The sequence below is a fragment of the Triturus cristatus genome, chromosome 3_2, assembly GCF_964204655.1.
Source record: "Triturus cristatus chromosome 3_2, aTriCri1.1, whole genome shotgun sequence".
Classification (NCBI taxonomy): Eukaryota; Metazoa; Chordata; class Amphibia; order Caudata; family Salamandridae; genus Triturus; species Triturus cristatus.
The window spans coordinates 872,951,013-872,971,932 of record NC_140584.1 but is presented as its reverse complement, the minus strand read 5'-3'; the positions used below and the strand labels follow the sequence as shown (position 1 = coordinate 872,971,932).

Sequence of the window (20,920 nt, the reverse complement as noted above, 5' to 3'; positions counted from 1 at the left end):
GGCCTTACTAGCGGCAGCGCCGCATGTGTTCTTGGTGCATTGCTGACTTGCCCTTGTGCTATACGCTGCGGGGATCCTGATCCTTGCTGCCAGGACCTTTTCTCCATTGTGCGCCCTCGGTGCATGGTGGCTACCATGTGGACTCCAGCGGGGCGCGAGGTCCCTACCTCGGCCTGACTCGCACCGCCCGCTCTGCTCGACGGCCCTTCCAGCTTCACGTTGGAGATGAGGTGACCACACCTGACAGACACCTAAAGCTGCTGGCGGTCCTATATTCTCGCAGGTAGGTCCTACTGAGACTTGGCCTGGCGCGCCCTTGTCCTTTTTTTCAAAACAGCTTGGGGCGGCACGTACTCTCACTGGGTCAGTAGGATCGGTTATTAGATTTGGAGCACAGGCTTGCATTGGCCCTGGGGCTGAGGGCACTGAGATGGGCAAGCCGGACAAGACGCAGCCAAACATCAATTTTGAACAGCGGAAGACCAGACACTGCGAGGACGCTGCAAAATCCACGATGTCGGAGCCTAAAAAACCCAGCGGAGGATCCTGTTTGCGACATCAAAAAGATAATAGCGTCCATGCAGCAAGATTTGTCGGCGATTGATGCTATGAGTGATAACTTAGCCTATAGAATGGACAGAATGTTTGAGTGGGTGGACAAGCATTCAGAACGTTTGGACATGGCAGAGCGGCGTATCACAGAAACCGAGGAGGCCCAGACTGACTCTAACAATGGCTAGAAACATGTGGAGAAAGCCCTTGTTGCCTTGCAGGACAGAGCTGAAGATTTGGAGGCTAGATCACGGCGCAGTAATCTGCGCATTACGGGCCTGTCTGAGTCTACCGCGACGAGCAACATAGAGTCATTTGTCGAAAAACTGCTTACAACTCTGCTGGGTGCTGACACTTTCGCCCCTATGTTTGTCCTGGAGAGGGCACACCGTTCGCTGGGTCCTAGGCCTCCGCCTGGAGCCCCTCTGCTGCCTATTGTCGCCAAACTTTTGAATTACCGTGACAGGGATGCCACGTTGTGGAGGGCAAGAGAACTGGGCAATTTGTAGTATGAGGGGTCTTCTCTCTCTTTGTTCCCGGACTTTACTTTTAAGGTTCAAGAGGCCTGGAGACAATTCACTCCTCTGAAATGCAATCTACGTGATCAAAACATTGAATACGCAATGTTATACCCGGCACGACTCAGAGTGTTATTTGATGGGAAAGCAAAGAGATTTTCGGATCCACAATCTCTTCAGAAAGCTCTCAAAGACTGGGATAAGGCTGGCAAGCGTGGGAAGGGTCAGCATGAACACACTCACGCAGATGGTGCGAGTGTCAGCCTTGATGACAATGACTGATGAGAGGGTGACGAGACTAGTCCTGTCTATGTCTCTCCTGTTGCTGTGTTTTAATTGCTATTGTGTCATGATGAGCGTTGATATTTTGCTACGAGTTTTGCTGTTACACTGAGCTGTTTAATAAGCGAATTTCCTCCTAAGGTACTTTACTTTGGTGTATTATTTCAATGCTGCCTCGGCTGGGAGTGGGGGGTTGCTCGCTTGGAGCTTTCGCACCGGGAAGCCATATGATCAAGGAACTGTTTATGTCTTCTACCATTGACTATAGTCTTACAGCTGAAGCCTTAAAATTGCTATTTGGTGGCGGGCGGGCGGGTTGGTGGACTAGTGAAGTATTGCTGGGTAACATCCGCCCCCATGTGTTACACGCTGTTCTCCTTTGCACATACAGGGGTTTATTGTTGTATATGCGTGGTATTTTTTACGTGTCACATTGTTTCCTTTGGGTCAGGGAGGGCTGATGATCGCCTCTGCCTAGTTGGGGAGTGCAAGGCGTGGGAGCGGGGAGGAGTCAGGGGTTTTATGTTACTTACTCTTTTGAAGATCACATGTATTATTGTGTTCAAGGTGAGCGGAGCTACATATGAGGTATCACAGGGGAGCAACACCAATTGCAAAAATTCCCGGCATGTCACAGCACCACACAGAACTGGGACACACGAAGCGCTTGAGCCTCTGATGTGGAATGTCAGGGGCCTAAATGATCATAGGAAGGTGTGTAAAATACTAGCGTACTTGAAAAGAAAGGAAGTTGACATTGCTCTGCTTCAAGAGACTCACCTGCCCCCCGGATGTGCGTTGCTCACAGGTAGCAGATTACTAGGCCCATTCCATGCTGCAGGTTTTACTTCCCATTCCAGGAGGGTGTTGACATGGGTGAATCCTAAATCAGGGCTCCAACTAGAGCGCTGTAAGACCGATCCAGCTGGTAGGTATGTCATATCCAGGTGTTATGGTAAAGAGTTGAATTTCCTCATTGTTATCTCTTATGGCCCAAATTATGATGACCCACAGTTTTACTAGTCCATATTTGCACTCCTCAGGGAACGCAACTCTTTGCCGCTGTTTTGGGGTGGTGATTTTAATTGCGTCTTAGATCCAGCGCTTGATCGCTCAAAAGGCCTTCCTAGGCCTCCTTCTGCTGCCGCCAGGGCTATTGCTGATATAGCTTTACAAATGCAACTGGTCGATGTAAGGCGAGCTAGGTCTTGCGAACGGGGTGGGTACACAAACTATTTGCACCACGATATTCACACTCGCATAGACTACTGACTCATTTCACAGACGCTACTGACAAAGATACAGGAAAGAAAGAAAAAAAAAGTGTGTCTTAGGGAGAGGAGTGTAAGAGAGGGAGGGGGTAAAACAGATGAGAAGGGAAGAGGAGGAAAAGGAGAGAAAGTGTGGAGAGACTGGCTAAGAGGCTGCCGAAATAGGAGTAAGTGAGGGCGAGAGTGGGGAGAAATTAGGAAAGGAGTGGAAGAGAGGAGAAAATGTTAAAAGGAAAAAAGTGTGAAGGGGTAAGAGCAGAAAAGAAGAAAGGGATCAGGTGACATAGGTAAATGAATGTGCTGTTAAAAAGGAACAGAATGTGTGAGAGAAAGGTCATTGTGGAGTGGATGTGGCGTTAAGGGAGAAAGATGACGATTCTATGGTTGGGGATTAAAGTTTAAGTGGGCCCAAAAATGTTATCTACTTTGTATGTATGTAACTTGATTATGTGCTTAAGTGGTATTATTTATGATTAAATCTGTTTATTAGAAGTATCAATATGAAAAGCAATACAATATCATAAACAGTAGCTCATATAGGCTTCACATTCAATAGCCAATCAAATACTTGTTCGTTTACAGTATAAGCTACATTCAATAGTCCACCTCGTAACAACCTCGCAGGATGAAGCTCAGCTTTGCATCTCAATACCATTTTCATAAAGCAACCAATAACATAACCCCCCCCCCCCCCCTCCGGTAGTCATAACGTTGTGCATGGTACAGGTTCGGCGGGAAATCAAGCATTTACGGGAGGATGGCTCTCACCTCCCAGATCTGTCAAGCGTAACACTCTCAAATATTTAGGCTGGGTAATTTCATTGAACTCCGGTGCAAGTTAAAAATGGTTTCCAAACTGTTCGGAATGAGTCCTAAGAATTGCTCACGGAGGCCGAGATATGCTCCATACCCATGATGTACCACAGCCTATGCAGCCACCCTACGAAAATGGGAGAGGTAGATGTCCCCCAATACGTCAGGATATTTTGAAGCGATGCTCCCAGTGCCAATCCCATCTGTCGTCCCCTGATGCTTTTGAGTGGGTATGTGCTGGGATTGGGAAGACCTAGGACCACATACGCCGGAATGCAAGGTATTTGTATGTCGAATGACTGATCTATCTCGTCTAAGATTTTGGTCCAGTTTGCAGTTAATATTGGGAATTCCCATAATAAGTGTACTAATGTTCCTTCGGCATCACAACCCCGCTAGCAGGTAGGGCTCCTGTCCGGGTTACCACTATGAAGGCGGACCGGCGTAAGATACCAATACATGGCTACCTTCATAGCTGTTTCGATACTGGCCACGTTGCGGGCTGTCGGCTTTGTCCTATAGTAAATCCCCTCCCAGTCTTTTTGCGTTAGGTCTCTCCCTAGCTCCTTTCCCCATCTCTTCTGGCTGGGTATGCTGTCAGAGTGCGGGGGATGTCTGATCAGATCATAGAGGTGTGATATCAGTCCTTTGTCGTTGTGTTTAGTAATTAACCATTTCTCGTAGCGTGTCAATTTGCGGCCGGACTGGGGGCGCACCTCAGATTGAAGCACCCAATGCCGGATTTGCATGTACCTAAACCGTTCCGACTCTGGCACCCCATAGTCTTCTTTTACTTGCTGGAAGGGAATTATTCCCGAGAGGTCAAACAGGTGCCTCACAGAGCAACAGGGAGTGCCATGCCATGCTTTAAAAGCCTTGTCTGCCTCTCCCCGTGTAAACTCCCTATTTCCAAATAAGGGCGTTAAGGGTGATGGAAAAGTCGTGAGTTTCCTGGTGGTTGCCACCCCGTCCCAGACTTTCAGAACTGATCTTTTGATCGGCGAGCCTAGCAAGCTTTGGGGTCTATGCTCTTTCTTCAGGAAGGGGACCTTCCTTTAAGAAAGTCCCGCAGGGACCCTATCTTGGAAAAGCCACCTCTTTTCAGACTCAGGCCTATTCCATTCCACCAAATAATGCAGCTGAGCTGCTTTGTAATAATCTGATAAGTTCGGTATCCCAAGACCCCTGTTGTCAGGTCGTATATAGCTCAAGTCCCTACTCATATGTGGACGTGCCCCGGCCCATACAAAGCGCTTAATATCCCGTTGTAGCAAGGCGATAACCCCATCTGTCGCCGGTAAAATCTGGAACAAATACAGCGCCTTACGTAGGAGGGTAATTTTAACCACCACCACCCTTCCTAGCAGAGACAGGTTATGTTTAGCCCAGGTCTTTCTTAATCTGTTGCGTCAGTCTACCGTAATTCAATTAAACCGTGTGTTGGATCGTCGCCGCTAACTCCAACCCCAGATATGGAATAGTTTCCACTACAAGGACCCCCGAGATCTGCTCTCCTCCGTGACTGGCCTGTTGGACTCAAGTCCAGAATCAGTGATTTGTTCACATTGACCCGGAACCCCAAAACCTGACCAAAGGCCTCTAGCTCCTCCAAAAAAGCCGGGACTGATCTCTGTGGTTCCATTAGGGCTGCTATAATATTGTCCGCATATAATCTAATGGGGTGTGTTTCCTCCCCGAATGGGATTCCCTTGATATTAGATTTGTCTTGAATTTTCTGGGCCAAGGGTTCAATATAGAGGACAAATAGGAGAGGCGACAATGGGCAGCCCTGCCTGGTGCCCCTTTGGATGACGAAGGAACGTGAGGAGACACCATTCACCAGAATGGAGGCCATAGGTGTTCCGTAGCAACAGCCCACCCATTCTCTAAACCTGGTACCCAACCCAAAATGTGCTATGGTCTGTTCCGGGGGGAACAACCTTTACAACGCAACGTTTACAACGCACTACCATTACAACGAAACTGTTACAACGCGAGTGCATTGACAACGCAGGACATTACAACGCAAGTCTTTACATCGACTTGCACTAGATGGCGTGCTAACATTAAAAATAGTGTAGTTTACTATCCCAACACCTTCCCTACTGTTACGTGGACTGGAGTTGGAATAGTAAATTACACTTTTTTAATGTTAGCATGCCATCTAGTGCAAGTCGATGTAAAGACTTGCGTTGTAATGTCCTGTGCTGTCAATGCACTCGCGTTGTAAAACTTTCGTTGTAACAGCATGCGTTGTAACAGCATGCGTTGTAACGTCATACATCCGTTCCAGGAATCTCCAATCCACCCGATCAAACACCTTTTCGGCGTCAACCGCAAAAAGAAGAGCGTCCATTTGCGTTTGGTGGGCCTTGTCTATAAGGTGGAGAATCCTCTTATTATCCCTGCATTGTCTAGATTGAATGAACCCCACCTGATCTGGTTCTATTAAGTACGGCATAAGCGGGCCCGATCACGCGGCCAGTATGCCCATGAATATTTTAAAATCTACATTAAGCAAAGATATGGGGCGGAACGAACCACACTCTTGCAAATCTTTCCCTGGCTTGAGCAAGACCACTATAGCCGCCAACATAGTTGACGGGATCGATATCCCCCCCCCTCCCCCTGCCCCCCCGAAGGAGTTGAACAGGCGCGTCAGTAGAGGAGCAAGTACATGACACATTTGTTTACAAAAAAGTGCGGGAAATCCGTCCGGTCCTGGTGATTTAAGCAATTTAAGTCTTGAGATCGCCGTGTCAACCTCTTCGATCCGAACTGGGGCATCTAAAGAGCGCACTTGGTCTGATGTAAGCTTGGTCACATTAACCGAATTTAAGTAAGACTCCGTATCTCGGCCAGGCAGGGTATCTGCAGTGTAGAGCGTCTTGTAAAATTCCCGAGAGGTGTGCCTTCGCCCGTTGTCTTTGGGCCCTCAGCCTATGAGCTAACAGTCGTCCCGTACGGTCACCACCAATATAGTAGGAGTGTTTCAATCTAACCGCGGCGTATTCCGCTTTATCTAAATCCATGCCCGCCAGCTGCGCTCATGCTGCCTTCAACTGTCGCCACACCCTAGGTGCCCCAGTCCGACTATGCACACTCTCAAGTTCTCGGACCTGCGCAGTCAATTGCCTGCGCACCTCCTTACGTTCCCTATTATCCGCTGCAGAAATAGCTATTAACTCTCCCCGCACCACTGCCTTCATGGCTATTCACAATGTTGAAGTAGCTACTTCGGGAGAGTCATTGAATTCTAAATAGTCAGCGATGCACTTGGTAATTTGCCAGTCCACTGTAATTTAATGTAACATAAATTCCTTGAACCTCCACCCCCCGTGGGACTCTGATGTGTTGCCACTTGCAGCTGCACAATCACTTCATCGTGGTTAGAGAGGGCCACTGGCTCTATGTTTACATCCGACACCGCTATACTGATCTCCGTTGTCCCTAAGAAATAGTCCAGGCGGGCATATGATCTATGTGCGTGCGAGAAAAAGGAATATTGTGTCGCGGTAGGGTGGGCCTCCCGCCAAATATCCACCAGACCCATCTCTTGTAACCAGGGCCTCCCTTCCTCTGATATCTCCCCTTTTTGATATATAGTAGCTTTGGATCTATATTTGTTGGCGTCCATTACCAAATTCAAGTCCCCTCCCACCAACGTCGAGCATATCTGCGGGACCCACGCCTCCATTTAAGCAGTTTTCAGGAATCCCTCATGTCCCGAACTAGGAGCGTATATGGAGCCCAGGACCAGCGATTGGGCACCAAACTGTATAGTGTATGCCAAAAGCTGTCCTTTTATCTCAACTACTTTCTCTTTCACCACCCCTTTACAGCGTTTGGCTATTAAAATGGCAACCCCCGCCTTTTTCTCACCCATGGAAGAGAAGAACTGTTGTGGGAACACCCTGGAACATATTCGATGCCAGTCTTTGGATAAGGTGCATTTCTTGCAGGAGGCACACATCCGCCTCCGTAGCTTCTAAGTAGGAAATAATTGCTCTCCTCTTAATGGGGTTATTTAGCCCCTTGACATTGAGCGTGAGAACTTTTGCTACTTCCCTAACCATATCAGGTATTGGTAGGCGCTAAGTCGCCAGGCTCCAGGATCAGCTCTTTTTACCCCTCTCCCCAGCTCCAACTGCCTGGGAGATGGAGCTGCACCCATCTGAGGGGAACCCAATGGACACATAGACTTTAGACTCCGGAGACACCTTCCCCCCCCCCCTAACCCCAACTAAACAAACAAGAACATTTTCCCCAATAAGTCCAGGAACCGCAGAAGTCGTCCGCGTGTCCTTGGTGGACCAGTTTGTAGGGTGCAACATGTGGCCAGTAAATCCTCCCCGCTCCCCGGGATTCTGCCCACTGCCCCCCGGCACCGCATTTCACTACTTAGCTGACCCCAGTGTTCTCTCAATCTTTGTCCCTGGAGCCGGATGCGTTGGACAAGGTGTTCAGGACCGCCTGCTTCTCTTGCGCCATCGTCTCTGAACTCGGTTTCGATGCCACCTCCGTGTGCCTGTTTCCCCCAGCTCTACGCCACCGTTCGTTCTGGCCCTTCACATCTCCTCTCCCCGCATCCCCCTGCTGGGGATTCTCAATGCCAAGGACTTGGCATGCTTCCTGGGGGGATCAAAGTTGCTGCAATTTACTGTTGCACTTGAAAATAATGCGTAAAGGATGCCCCCAGGAGTATGCAATGCCTTGATTACTGAGGTGCATCGTGACTGTGCGGAAATATCGCCTTTTCTGTAAAGTGATCGCCGCCAGATTCTGATATAAAGCAATTGCATGTCCCTGATAGGTTAATGGCTGAGTATCTCTCGCCTTCCGTAGTATAAGTTCTTTAAGTTAGAAGTCCAGCAAGAAAGCTAATATATCTGGAGGGGAGTTGCCGGTGCTTTTCTCTGCAGTCCCACTCTGTGTGCTCTGTCAATTTTAATGTCAAAGTCTTGAGACTCCTGCAGAATGTGTCGAAATAGGCCCTGGAGACAGTGGGTGACATCCGCCCCCTCCTCTATAGGTGACACGCCCTTGATCCGTATATTAATGCGGCAGGACCGATTTTCCAAATCTTCCGCGTGGGCCTGAAGATCGATCTGTTGCGACTGTAGGCGGAGCACCTCCTGCTGTAAGTGCTCCACATCTTCGTCTCGCGCATGTTCATACTCCTCAATAGCAGCGACTCTCTCTCCTACATCATCTATGTCGCGGCGCACTTCCTTTATCTCCTTGGAAAAACCCTTTCTAAGTGCCTGTAGGTCTTCACGAAGGGTAGAGAACATTTGCCTCACGAAGGCGCACGTGATGGGCTCCTTCGCGTTCTACATCGCCAGCCCATTTGCTGCAGTCGGCGACTCTCGGCCGTCGCCCCCGCTTGCCCCGGACGTCTTAGGGAACATATCCTTAATGTTCCTATCCTTCTTCCCCCTTGTCATAGACATTGACGGTGGGTGGCACAGAAATGGAGGTCACGCTGTAGTGATGGGGGCCTTATCTCTTCTACCGGTCAGAGTAAACCAGCTGCCGAGGTGGCCGACGTCAGAGTGTAGGCTAACAGCCAGGGTTGCCCGCTCCCCCGAAACGCCATTGGGGTTACTGCCACTGGTGGGTTTCTCCACCACCTCCACCAGCGTCCCGTCAGGCCGTGTCCCAAAGCAGCAAGTGTCCGTGCTTCCTCCCCCAGGCAGCACTAATGTAGTAGGCCCCTGCAAGGGAGCAGCATCTGGAAGGCCCCGACTCCGAAAGCTATGGCTTGGGCATGCTCAGCACCATTCACGTGGACCTTTCCACCGATTCCACCCACAATGAGTTCGCCCCAGGGCTCAAGAGCTCCGCTCTTCCACTGCACACAGGGGTAAAGGAGCAGACTCCTTATCGCTATAGCCTCAGGCTGGTCCTCCCTGAACAGAGTACCATGACCTCGTCTCCTCCTCAACAGAGCAGGTCCAGGAGGCTCCCATCACATAGCTAGAGTCTGGGCCGTGCACATGCCTCCCGGGCATGCTAATAGGTCGCTGTCGCTGCATGGAGGGCCGCGCATCCAGCTGCGGTCTCGCGTAGCTCTGGGGCCTTCGGGAGGCTCACAGGCATCCGCTCGCAGCACCATCACGCCTAGAAGATGCTCCTGCTGCTCACTGCAGACGCTCTTGTGGCGTTGGTCACCGCAAGGGGTTGGAAGACGCCCCGACCTCCAGAAGACAGCTCGGAGCCCACCGCCTCCCGCGGTCCGGCTTCAGCCCCGATCCCTGCGCGCTCTCAGATCCATGCTGCAGCCGGCAGCGTCATCTTGGCTCGTCTGGGCCGGAGAAAGTCTTTCCCCTCTTAGGGTGTCCCGTGGCTCACGGCTGGCATGCAAGTGCCCTCCAGACTACCGCGAACTTCCGGATGGCATTCAGGGGTCAACAGCTGATTGGGAGCACCGGGGGGCTTCACGGCGGGCAGACGGGTGCAGGGAGATGATCGAGGCACGTCTTACCCGCTCGCCATTTTGGCCACGCCCCCTAAGTGGTGTTATTTATAATCACTTCAATACCTTGAAGTGATTTTTTTTATTATTATAAGAGTATGTGTTAATTATTAAATGGGGTGATGCACCGGAACACCCTGGCTTAAATTAAACTCTAGTTTAAAGGCTAAACATAAATAACTGTGCACACATTTACCCCCAGTACGTACTAAAAAATACATTTAAAAAAGCTTGGAGGAAAGCAGAGAAGCCTTGAGTGGAGTTAAGTTGAGTGGAGTAAAGCAGAGTGGTTTGGAGTAAAGTAGAGTGGTATGGAGTAAAGTAAAGTGGCATGGAGTAAAGCAGGGTGGAGTAAAGTAAAGTGGAGTTGAGCGGAATGGAGTAAAGCAGAGTGATGTTGAGTGGAGTAGAGCAGAGTGGCTTGGAGTTTAGTAAAGTGGAGTGGAGTAAGCAAAGTGGCATTGAGTGGAGGTGAGTAAAGCAGAGTGGCGTGGAGTAAAGCCGAGTGGGGTGGAGTAAAGTAGAGTGGATTGGAGTGGAGTAAAGCAGTGTGGAGTTGAGCAAAGCAGAGCTGAGCAAAGCAGAGTGGCGTAAAGCAGAGTGGTGTTGAGCATTAGTAGAGTAGAGTGGAGTAGAGTAGAGTGGAGTAGAGTAGAGTGGAGTAGAGTAGAGTGGAGTAAAGCAGAGTGGAGTAAAGCAGAGTGGTGTTCAGTGTAGTGGAGTAAAGCAGAGTGGTGTTGAGTAAAGCAGAGTGGCATTGAGCAGAATGGCTGTGTGGGGTAAAGCAGAGTGGCATGGAGTAAAGGAAAACGGTATGGAGTAAAGCAGAGTGGAGCCGAGTAAAGTAGAGTGGCGCAAAGACCAGTGGCGTGGAGCAAAGCACAGTGGCGTAGAGCAGAACAGAGTGGCATTGAGCAGAGTGAAGTGGAGTAAAGAAGAGTCGTATGGAGTAAAGTATTGTATTGTAATTGTATTTATATAGTGCATACTACCCCAGATGAGGCATCAAAGTGCTTTTTTGGTGAGTAGCACGCTACTCTGGAACCCATAAAGCATTAGCGGTGAATTAGTGTAGTGAAATATGAAAGTAATTTGAGTGGTGGATATGTTAGTCAGTTATTTGGATTGAGAAGGATAGTGAAGGGATAGAAGAGGGAAAAAGGTTTGCATTTATATAGCGCTTGCTACCCCTGCTGAGGCGTTGAAGTGCTTTTTCGGCGAGTAGCACGCTATTCTGTAACCCATAAAGGATTAGTGGTGAATTAGTATAGCGAAATATGAAAGTAGTTTAAGCGGTGGATATGTTAGTCAGTTATTTGGATTAAGAAGGCTAGTGGAGGAATAAAAGAGGGGAAAGGGTTTGTATTTATATATCGTTTGCTACCCCTGATGAGGTGTTGATGCGCTTTTTTGGCGAGTAGCACACTACTCCAGAGTCCATAACAATTAGTGGTGACTTAGTATAGTGAAATATGAAAGTAATTTGAGTGGTGGATATGTTAGTCATTATTTGGATTGAGAAAGGATGGTGAAGAGATAGAAAAGGAAAAAGGTTTGCTTTTATACAGTGTTTGCTACCCATGATGAGGTGTTGAAGCGCTTTTTCCGCGAGTAGCATATTACTACTGAATCCATAAAGTAGAGTGGCATGGGGTAAAGCGGAGTGGAGTGGAGTAAAGTAGAGTGGAGTAGAGTAAAGTAGAGTGGAGTGGAGTAAAGTAGAATGGAGTGGAGTAACGCGAAGTGGAGTGGAGCAAAGGAGAGTGGAGTAAAGCAGATGTGTTGAGTGGAGTAAAGCAGAGTGGATTGAATCAAAGCAGAGTGCCGTTGATAGGAGTGGAGTAAATTAGAGTGGCGTGGAGTGGAGTAACGCTAAGTGGAGTAGAGTGGAGTAAAGCCGATTTGCATTGAGTTAAGTGGAGTAAAGCAGAGTAGTGTTGAGAAGAGTGGAGTAAAGCAGAGGGGATTGAGCAGAGTGGAGTAAAGCAGAGAGGTATGGAGTGAAGGAGAGTGTTGTGGAGTAAAGCAGAGTGGAGTAAAGTAGAGTGGCATTGAGTGGAGTTGTGTAAAGCAGAGTGGCGTTGAACATAGTGGAGTGGAATGGAGTGAATTAAAGGAGAGTGGAGTGGAAAAAGAAGAGTACTGTCGATTGTAGAGGAGTAAATTAGAGTGGAGTGCAGAGTGGAGTAAAGAGCGTAGTAGCATGGAGTAAAGCAGAGCAGTGTGGAGTAAAGCAGAGCGTTTTGGAGTAAAGCAGAGCGGTGTGGAGTAAAGCAGAGTGGCACTGAGGTAATCTGAGTAAAGTGGTGGAGTAAAGTGGAGTGGAGTAGGGTGGAGTAACGTAGAGTGGAGTAAAGCAGAGTGTTGAGTGGAGTAAAGCAGAGGGGCATTGTGTGGAGTAAAGCAGAGTGGTGTGTAGAAAAGCAGAGTGGCGTGGAGTGGAGCAAAGCAGTGTTGTGTTACGTGGAGTGGTGCTGCGTATAATGGAGTGGTGCTGCGTATAATGGAGTGGTGCTGCGTATAATGGAGTGGCGTTGCATAGAGTGGTTTGGTGTAGCGTAGAGCGGGGTGGTTTGGCGTTGTATGAGAGAGGGTGGGTGTAAAACAGATGCGAAGAGGAGGAGAATGGGAGAAGGAGAGAAAGTGTGGAGAGAGTGGCTAAGAGATATAGTAGGAGTAAGTGAGGGCGAGTGTGGGGAGAAATTAGGAAACAGTGGAGGAGAGAAGGAGAAAATGTTAAAAGGAAAAAAGTGTGAGAGGGAGTAAGAGAGAAAAAGAAGGAAAGGATCAGGTGAGAAAGGCAAATGAATGTGCTGTAAAGAAGGAACAGAATGTGTGAGAGAAAGGTCATTGTGGAGTGGATGTGGCGTAAGGGAGAAAGGCGCCGAATTTGAGGATGGGGATTAAAGTTTAAGTTTTGCTGTGGGCCAAAAATCCTTTGATCCTGGGCAAATATTTTATTTACTTTGTGTGTATGTAAATGTATTATGGATTTAAGTGGTGTTATTTAAAAGCTGTGCACAGGAAAACCCCAGCTGCAATTAAGCAGTACTTTTAAGCTAATACTGTTTATATAAATAAGTGAGCGCACATTTACACCCAGTACGTAGTTTTAAAAAAAACTGTGTAACCCTACGTAAGGCGATATACAGTGTGGATGTCAAAAAATACATGCAACACAAATTTGTTTTAGGTATTAAGGTGTCAAAATAATGTAGCTGCGGTCGGGGGGTGGGACCCGGGGGTTAGGAGGGAATTTCAGAGTTAGTAGGGCTTTATTTGGTTTGAAATGCCCTGCATTATTTTAGTATAAAAGGAAAATATCAAGATGTTGCAATGTGACAATGATTTGGCAGTACTCTCTGGGTTACAGAGACCTGCATGATACGTGTTCTTGATAAATAAAATATGTTTTCACAAAAAAAATTATAATAAAGTAGCTGCATATTTATGACACCGCGAAGAAAAGCAATATATTGTAACCTAAATAGTAAGTATAACACAATGACTTTTAGTACTGGGTGTTATAAAGACAAACAGCATATTACAGAACACGCACCTTATACAGCACTCAGAAAACCCACATTGCGCAGAATAAAGAATACATATATATATATATATATATATATATATATATATATATATATATATATATATATATATATATATATATAGCTAAACTAGAGTAGAAATAAGTATTATTTTAGCAAAGAAACAGTATATTATAGAACTAGGACGAAAAAAACATCTGCAAAATAAAGGCAGAAAGGTGCTGACTTTGAAGCAAAGGATCAAAGTTCAAGTGCCTACAACTGTGCGTAGTAAAAAAAAAAATTGCACTGTCAAAAGTCAATTTTAGCCACAATACATTGACACCCAGTACATTGAAAAAAATCAATTCACAGTATATTTATTATTACACATCACGAACAAAAGCAATATTGTGGAAAATATTACATAACGTGCCCGTAACAAAGCACAGTACGTAAAAAATATATGTATGAACACTACAACAGAAATACTTTTTAATTTAGCAAACAAACAGCATGTTAGCAACAGAAATACATCACTGTGACTAAAATCCTCATTGGGATTTTCTAGAAGAGGAGTCTTTTGAAGAAAAAAATAGGAGGGAGGTTATGAATATCAAGCGTGGTTACATCATGTTGAATCCAAAGCAGGGAAAGCATAGTGTGTACTTTCCATACATACTTTCTACTCTTGTCTCAGTATAAATGTCAAAGTGCATTGGTGCCTCTAATTAGTGCCACAGAATATTTGGATTGGAATGTGAAAGAAAGGCGTCAGTGCTTGACAGAAACCAGGCCTTTTTTCTGAGGCTCATCTAGCAGCACAGACCTCCATCTCCTCCACCAGGCTCCTCTGTGAGGCAGGCCTTATGACATACTGGAAGCGAGAGCAGAGAGAGTGGGAAGAGGAGCTGGGGTGTGGGGGAGACAGGAGAGTGAAAGCTAACCAGCGTGGTGCTCTGAAAGGACGCTGCGCTGATAGAAACTAAGAGCGCATAGAAAGAGCTCATGTCTGCTGTTCCTCCATGAGACCAGAGCCAGTCCACAGCTGGGGCAGCTGAGGAGCAGGAGAGGCACAGACAGCAGTGACCCCTGCTCTGAGGCCTGGCTCTGCTGTGAGGCAGGCTGGAACCTGCTGACTGATTGGGAGGGGGAAAGGGAGCACAGAAAGCGGGACAGAAGAGCTGAAAAATACACAACCATAAAAGTGAAACCAACGCAGCGCTGAAGTATGTCAACAATTATTAAAGCATTCAGGCTGGGGGCAGGAGTTGTTAAGTGCAGGGAACAGAGCAGGTGCCCTTCAAACGCTCTGATGAGCAGGATACAATTGCTGTGTTAACTCGGAAGCAAAAAGTGTGCCTGGAATAGCAGGTATGAGAGTCTTGTTTAAGAAAATAGTGCAGAAAGACCATCAATGAAACTTACAACACATGTAAAAGGGCCAGTCCTTGTGGGAGGTAACACTAGGAGACAGGGAGGTACTAAGGAGGGACTAATAGGCCTATTAACAAATAAAAAGCAACCATTTACAAAGGACTGTGACAGCAGCCAATTTAAAAGAAGGGAGGAGAGTTGGCAGAGCTTCAAGTCCATACCTCAATAAAACATGTCTCAAAGAGACAGCGCAAGCGCTTTCTATACGAGACCTAAAAATGATAAATCGCAAATGCTGTAATTCTTTCACAGCAAAACAATACACTAAAATGTACGCTTTTAAAAAATAAATGCATCACAGTAAAAAATGTATAAAGGGCACTAGGAAAACACGAAGAACAATGTGCAAACCAAAGAGCACCATGTGTAGTAGATCTACAAATGTAACTGCCTGAAGGCACCTCCAGACTGAAGAAGGAAAATCTGGTGCTTACAGCATGTGGCCTTTAAGACTGGCGGAGTCATAGATGGTTACTCATGGTACTTGTGTTGGTAGTCGACACATTCTAAGCATCAAATTAAGAGATTAGATTTGGTGGCAGTGTGGGAATCGAGTCCTGGGGAGGTCATGCTTAATGTATTTATGTGCTGGGTTCTTGAGGGGTTGAGCTGAATGCAATGAGGTTGATGAGATGGTCCTGTTTTTGCCAATGCCAGGCTGGCCCAGTTGAAGCAGGAGATGAAGGAGGCGCTGGAGAAGCGGGAGAAGCTGGAAGACATCGAGGCACAGGTGAAGGAGGCGAGGAAACAAGCACTGGCCTTGCAATTTCCAGAGTGGACGCTGGATGTTAGCGGCCGCATACCAGCCGCGGTGGTAAGCTGAATTCGCATTTTAGCTAGGTAGGTTACCAGTGATCCTTACACACTAGAGATTCCTCTTCAGAAGCAAATACTTCTCCTCTCAGGACTGCCCATGGCCACTTCTGTTTCCCAGTGGGGAGGCTATGGGAGCTTTCTGTGTTTACTAATGAATGAGAGATTCATTGATATCAGTGGGTGAAAGGGCATGGCTGTGTGTGAACCTGGATATTTGTGTCATCGGCAGGACCCAGTTTAACGCACACACTGTGTTTAACCACTGGACATCGGCAGTGTCTGCTTTCCGTTTACCACTATGGTGCTCTCAAAAGATCATGAACCACTTAGGCATCTAACTCTGCATAACATGGTAATTAATCTCAGTTTCCATCTGCCACACACATGAACTGCACATTAACACCTGAATAATTCATAAAGGGCTGCATGGACATTAGGGAACCTGAACTCAATAATAGCAGAGACAAGAAGTGTTAACAATTCTGATACATTTGTTTATACGGTACTCTTAAGGAAAGGGGCAGATGCTGGTAATATACACCTGAGAAACACACACACCAGCAGGTATAGCAAGTGTATACAGTGCTGGTGTCACAGAGGGAACCAAGGCTGGAAGCACTGGAATAGCAGGCATCTATCTTCACAGTGTAAAAGCTTCACTGAATATGGCGGAATAAGGAAGTGACGGAAAGTGATTGTATGAAAGAGGAAGCACGAATGTAGAATGATAAAGATAGGTGTTCCAGGTGTCCAGCAAATAGGGGCAGTTGTGCACTAGGGGGTGAGTTGGTGCAGCACGGCATCAGTTTATGTGGTATGATGTAGTACATGGTCTGAAAACTCATGATGACTTGGCATGTAGTGTGGGGGAGTATTCAGATGTGGGAGAGTGAGGAATTGTGTTGTTCACTATGTACATCTCAGTGTATTACTTTATGTCCTGTGACATGTTATTTTTGACCCATTAAGGGCCCTAGAATCCTGAGGTAACTTCCTTTCATTCTTTCAGTGAAGCCAAAAAGTAGTGAGCAGACTCCACCTCTCAGTCTGCAAGAAAGCTTTATTCTTCAAACCTCAGGCAAGTTTTTACCTACTGAGACTTTATGTTTTCTTTCACAGATTCAAAGTGCCTTGAAGTCATTCCAGGAAGTAGCCTCTCGCTTACAAGTGGAGCCCAAATTTGGTGAGAAGAGGACTTTATCCTTCCACTTATTTACATGTTTTGCATTTCACAGGTTTTAATTGAGTGTGAGTGGTAGGGTTGGACGTATTTACTCACAAGATCCCTAGATTTACCACTTAGCCTCATCAGGGCAAGATATTTACTCAAAAGTACACAGTGCATGAATTGGAGATCCTCCAGTCTCCAGAATTCAAACCAAAGGTCTTATGCTAACAGACTATTTAACAGCTGCATGGCACAGGCAGGGCATAAGTTGAAGAAGACTTGTAGTTTCTGAGCATGTGAAAGGAGAAGAATGTTGAAAAGACGAAGTTATGTAGGGAGGTAGGAGGAGAATGCGGAAGGCGTGAAAGGAAAAGCATGGGGAACAAAGGGAAGGTGAACTTGATGGTACCATACTCAACATTAAGCACATCATCATCACAGTAGTAGGTTTTATTGCACTCTTTTGATCTCTGCCTCTTCCATCTGCCATCACAGGCTCCCTTTTATAGTGGTTGGAGATATCTACCTCGGCGTCATAATAAACTAGCAAGCCACCCTATTCAAATAAGTTGGGTCTTGTGCCTGAGTCGACCAATGCATCCACTTTTGAAACCTGTGTGACTTCATGGCCACAGATTTGAACCCCAGTTGGTCCACTCAGCCATCTTAGTTCAATAAAATCAGTATCCTTCACCAGTTAAGTAAATATAGTTTAATTCCAGCATATGTCCAGAGTTCATTTCATTTTAATAAGATACTCAAAGCCTACAGCTATTACGGCACATTTAAAAAAAAATTGAAACAAACTCTTAACTCTTGATTTTTACTTGTATTTTTAAATGTATCTCCTGGGCTAAGTGTAATTTTAGATACTGTGCTCCCGCTGTAACTAGGTAACTCCTCACCTCCTGCCTTCCTACATTTCCAGACTCTCTGGTCCGCTGCGGGTCACCCGTTTGGGTGGAGAGAGTTCTCCTTCTCCTGTTCCTCAGCTGGCCGCTATCTTGTGCAATTGGTGTTCCAGCATTTCTTACTTCCGCCTGTTGGGGCTACAAAAACGCATGCAAATCCAAGCCCGCAGTGGACTTGCGCAAAGGCAACCCGTCTGCGCCCATCCATGCTCAAACTGCGCTCAGCGCCAGCTCCCCTGCTAGTTTGACCCCAGAAGGCAAGGACCCTATCACCTATTCCAGGGAAACTTTGCTTTTAATGAATTCCTCAAGAAAGTACTGTGGGGGTCCTTAGTTAGACCCGTACCACTGCAATGCCTACAGCAGACAGTACAGATCTTAACAACTTCCGCCCTATCTCCAGCATCCCCACACTAGCCAAACTCCTGGAAAAATGCGTCCAGACACAATTATGTGCGCACATTGAAAATTTCCATCTCCTGGACCAACACCAATCTGGCTTTCGTAGTGGGCACAGCACTGAATCGGCTCTCACTCACATGATGGATGACATCCTAATAATGCTTGATCGAAATGAATCCTGCCTCCTTATCCTACTCGACCTTTCCTCTGCTTTTGACACTGTCAATCACGACAACCTCCTAGATATTCTGAAGCAAAGGATGGGCCTCTCTGGTCAGGTGCTGCAATGGTTCTCGTCCTTCCTCCAGCACAGGTCCCAAAGAGTTAAGGCGAACCACTCTCTCTCCCAGCCATCCCCAGTCACCATGGGGGTCCCCAAGGGTCCTCCTTATCTCCCATTCTCTTCAATTTGTTCCTGAAACCATTAGCTAATGTACTAACATCCATGGACATTCACTTCCATATGTATGCAGGCGACACCCAACTCTACTTGAAAATCTCCACCCCGGATAACATCACTTCACTCAACTCCACCCTACTGACTACTCAAAATTGGCTAACTGAGAACCACCTCCTGCTAAACACCTCCAAAACAGAATTCCTCCTCATTTCTCCCCCGAAACACACTCCTAATATGGACCTCTAGATGAACCAACTCACCGCCTTCAAATGCTCCCCCCCGCATTATTGACTCTGCTAAATCTCTAGGAATCACCCTGGACAAACATCTGAATATGAAGACTCATATTAGCAATGTTTGCAAGGGAACTAACCACCTTCTGAGAACACTCAGGAATCTCAAACCTTTCCTACCTTAAGCAGATTTCAAGCAAGTGGTCCAAGCGCTTGTTTTACCAAGGCTTGACTATGGCAGTGCCACGCTATGTGGCCTCCCCAAATACACTTTGGCCCCTCTAAAGGCATCATTGAACGCTGCAGCCAGATTGATAACGGGCACCAAGCGAAATGCCCACATCTCCCCGGTCCTAAAATCTCTAAACTGGCTGCCCTATGAAGCTAGAATTCAACTAAAGATTGCCTGCTTATCGCACAAAGCCCCCCACTTCAAAACACCCAACTACCTTGCGCAAAAGCTAGAACTATCCGGAGAGGGTAGACCGTCGAGGAGTGCTAATCCCCTCCTCTTGAAACCCCAGATCTTCTGCAAAAAGAGAACATGCCAACGAGCCTTCTCGGGCTCTGCACCCAAAATTTGGAATTCTCTTCCACCGGAAATCCGTAGAATCTCTTCCAAGGTTGCTTTCAAACTGGAAGCAAAAAGATTCCTCATGAATAAGTTCTTACCTTAACAAGAGGAGCGATTGTCAGCTCTAATCGCATCAGACATACTACAATATTGGTAGTCAATCTTGTATTTTACTATTGTATTTGCTCCCCTTTGTCATTTTGTTTTCAACAATTAGCCCACTCTTCGCCTACCCCAGGTTTATAATTGGTCTTTTATGTGTGCACTATTTGATTCAATGCATATGTATATTCCCTATTTGACTCATGTACTGATCTGTTAGCTTCATTTCCCTCAAATTGTAAAGCGCTCTGATATCCTTCGGGATCAAGTTCGTCCTATCTAAAACTTTATAAATAAATAAATAAATAAATGATGGCTTAGTATATCTATTCTGTGGTTTTTCCCCTACTAACATCCATTGTATTGCTCCTACGGCTACAAAATTACAAGTGATACCCCCTAAACAGTCTAAAATGAGATGCAGTTGTACACTCATAAATGCCAGATCCCTTTTAAAACATGCACTGGACTTCCCGATCTTCATGGAAAAAATCAGAATATTGATCTGGCTTTATTCACTGAAACCTGGGCAGATCCTTCTTCTGAACCAAATCTACTATAGGCTTTACCTGCAGGCGTCAGGATAGTAGGACACGACCGTCCATTAAAAAAGGGCGGAGGCCTTGCAGTAATATTCAGAGATCACTTCAATACTATTTTTAATGTTCTTACCAATGAGCTACTCTGCGAAGCCTTACATTTGAAAATCGAACTTACCAGTCACTATTCCTTTAATGGACTTCTCATCTATCAACCTCCAGGTTCTAGAACAGCTTTCTCTCAATCCATTGGCAGCCTGATAGAACTTAAAAGTTGATGCCATGGATTTCACTATTATTGACGATTTTAATTACCATATAGACAACCTGCTTGATCCAGCTAGCGCTAACACAAATTGTCCAGGGCTCCTCACGCACAGCCGGTCATTTGCTTGATGGCATCTTTACGGATAATCCACAGCTCGTTTGGGTATCCTCTCCCCTTTGGATTGGACGACCATAAGGCAATCATGTTTGAGATAAATGGGCCATTCAAAATAGAAAATCCCTGCCCACATACTAGGAATATCACTCGTCGCCTAAGAAACACTATAGATGCTAGTCAGTTTAATGTATCTCTTATCGAATCAATCCCACTGGTCTGACCTGATTTAGACACTGCTGCTTGTAATTACCATCAATGGCTAGATGCACCATTATCCCTGCTAGCTCCAGCAAAAAAACTCCAATAGTAACAAGACTAACCCCTCTGAACCCTGGTTCAGCGAGGATCTTAGACGGAAAAAGCAGGAATGTAGCAGATCAGAGCGTAAATGGAGACATGACCACAAACCAGAAGACAAAGAGGTATATAAAGCTAATTTACAGACCTATAATAATGATTTTAACTGAGAAAAAGAATTACTTTGTGACAAAAATAGAAGGAACTATGAA

General features: G+C 46.4%; 1 protein-coding gene across 4 annotated transcripts in view; it reads left to right on the top strand.

Moving 5' to 3' along the window:
* The window catches only part of EFCAB5 (EF-hand calcium binding domain 5), a 592,664-nt gene that overhangs the window by 355,960 nt on the left and 215,784 nt on the right, over positions 1 to 20,920 (top strand). For all 4 annotated transcript variants that reach the window (XM_085649237.1, XM_085649235.1, XM_085649236.1 and 1 more), the window contains exons 3-4: positions 15,539 to 15,695; positions 16,817 to 16,880. In XM_085649237.1, coding sequence (XP_085505363.1) covers positions 15,539 to 15,695; positions 16,817 to 16,880 — 221 coding nt within the window. The remainder of the gene's footprint in view (positions 1 to 15,538; positions 15,696 to 16,816; positions 16,881 to 20,920) is intronic.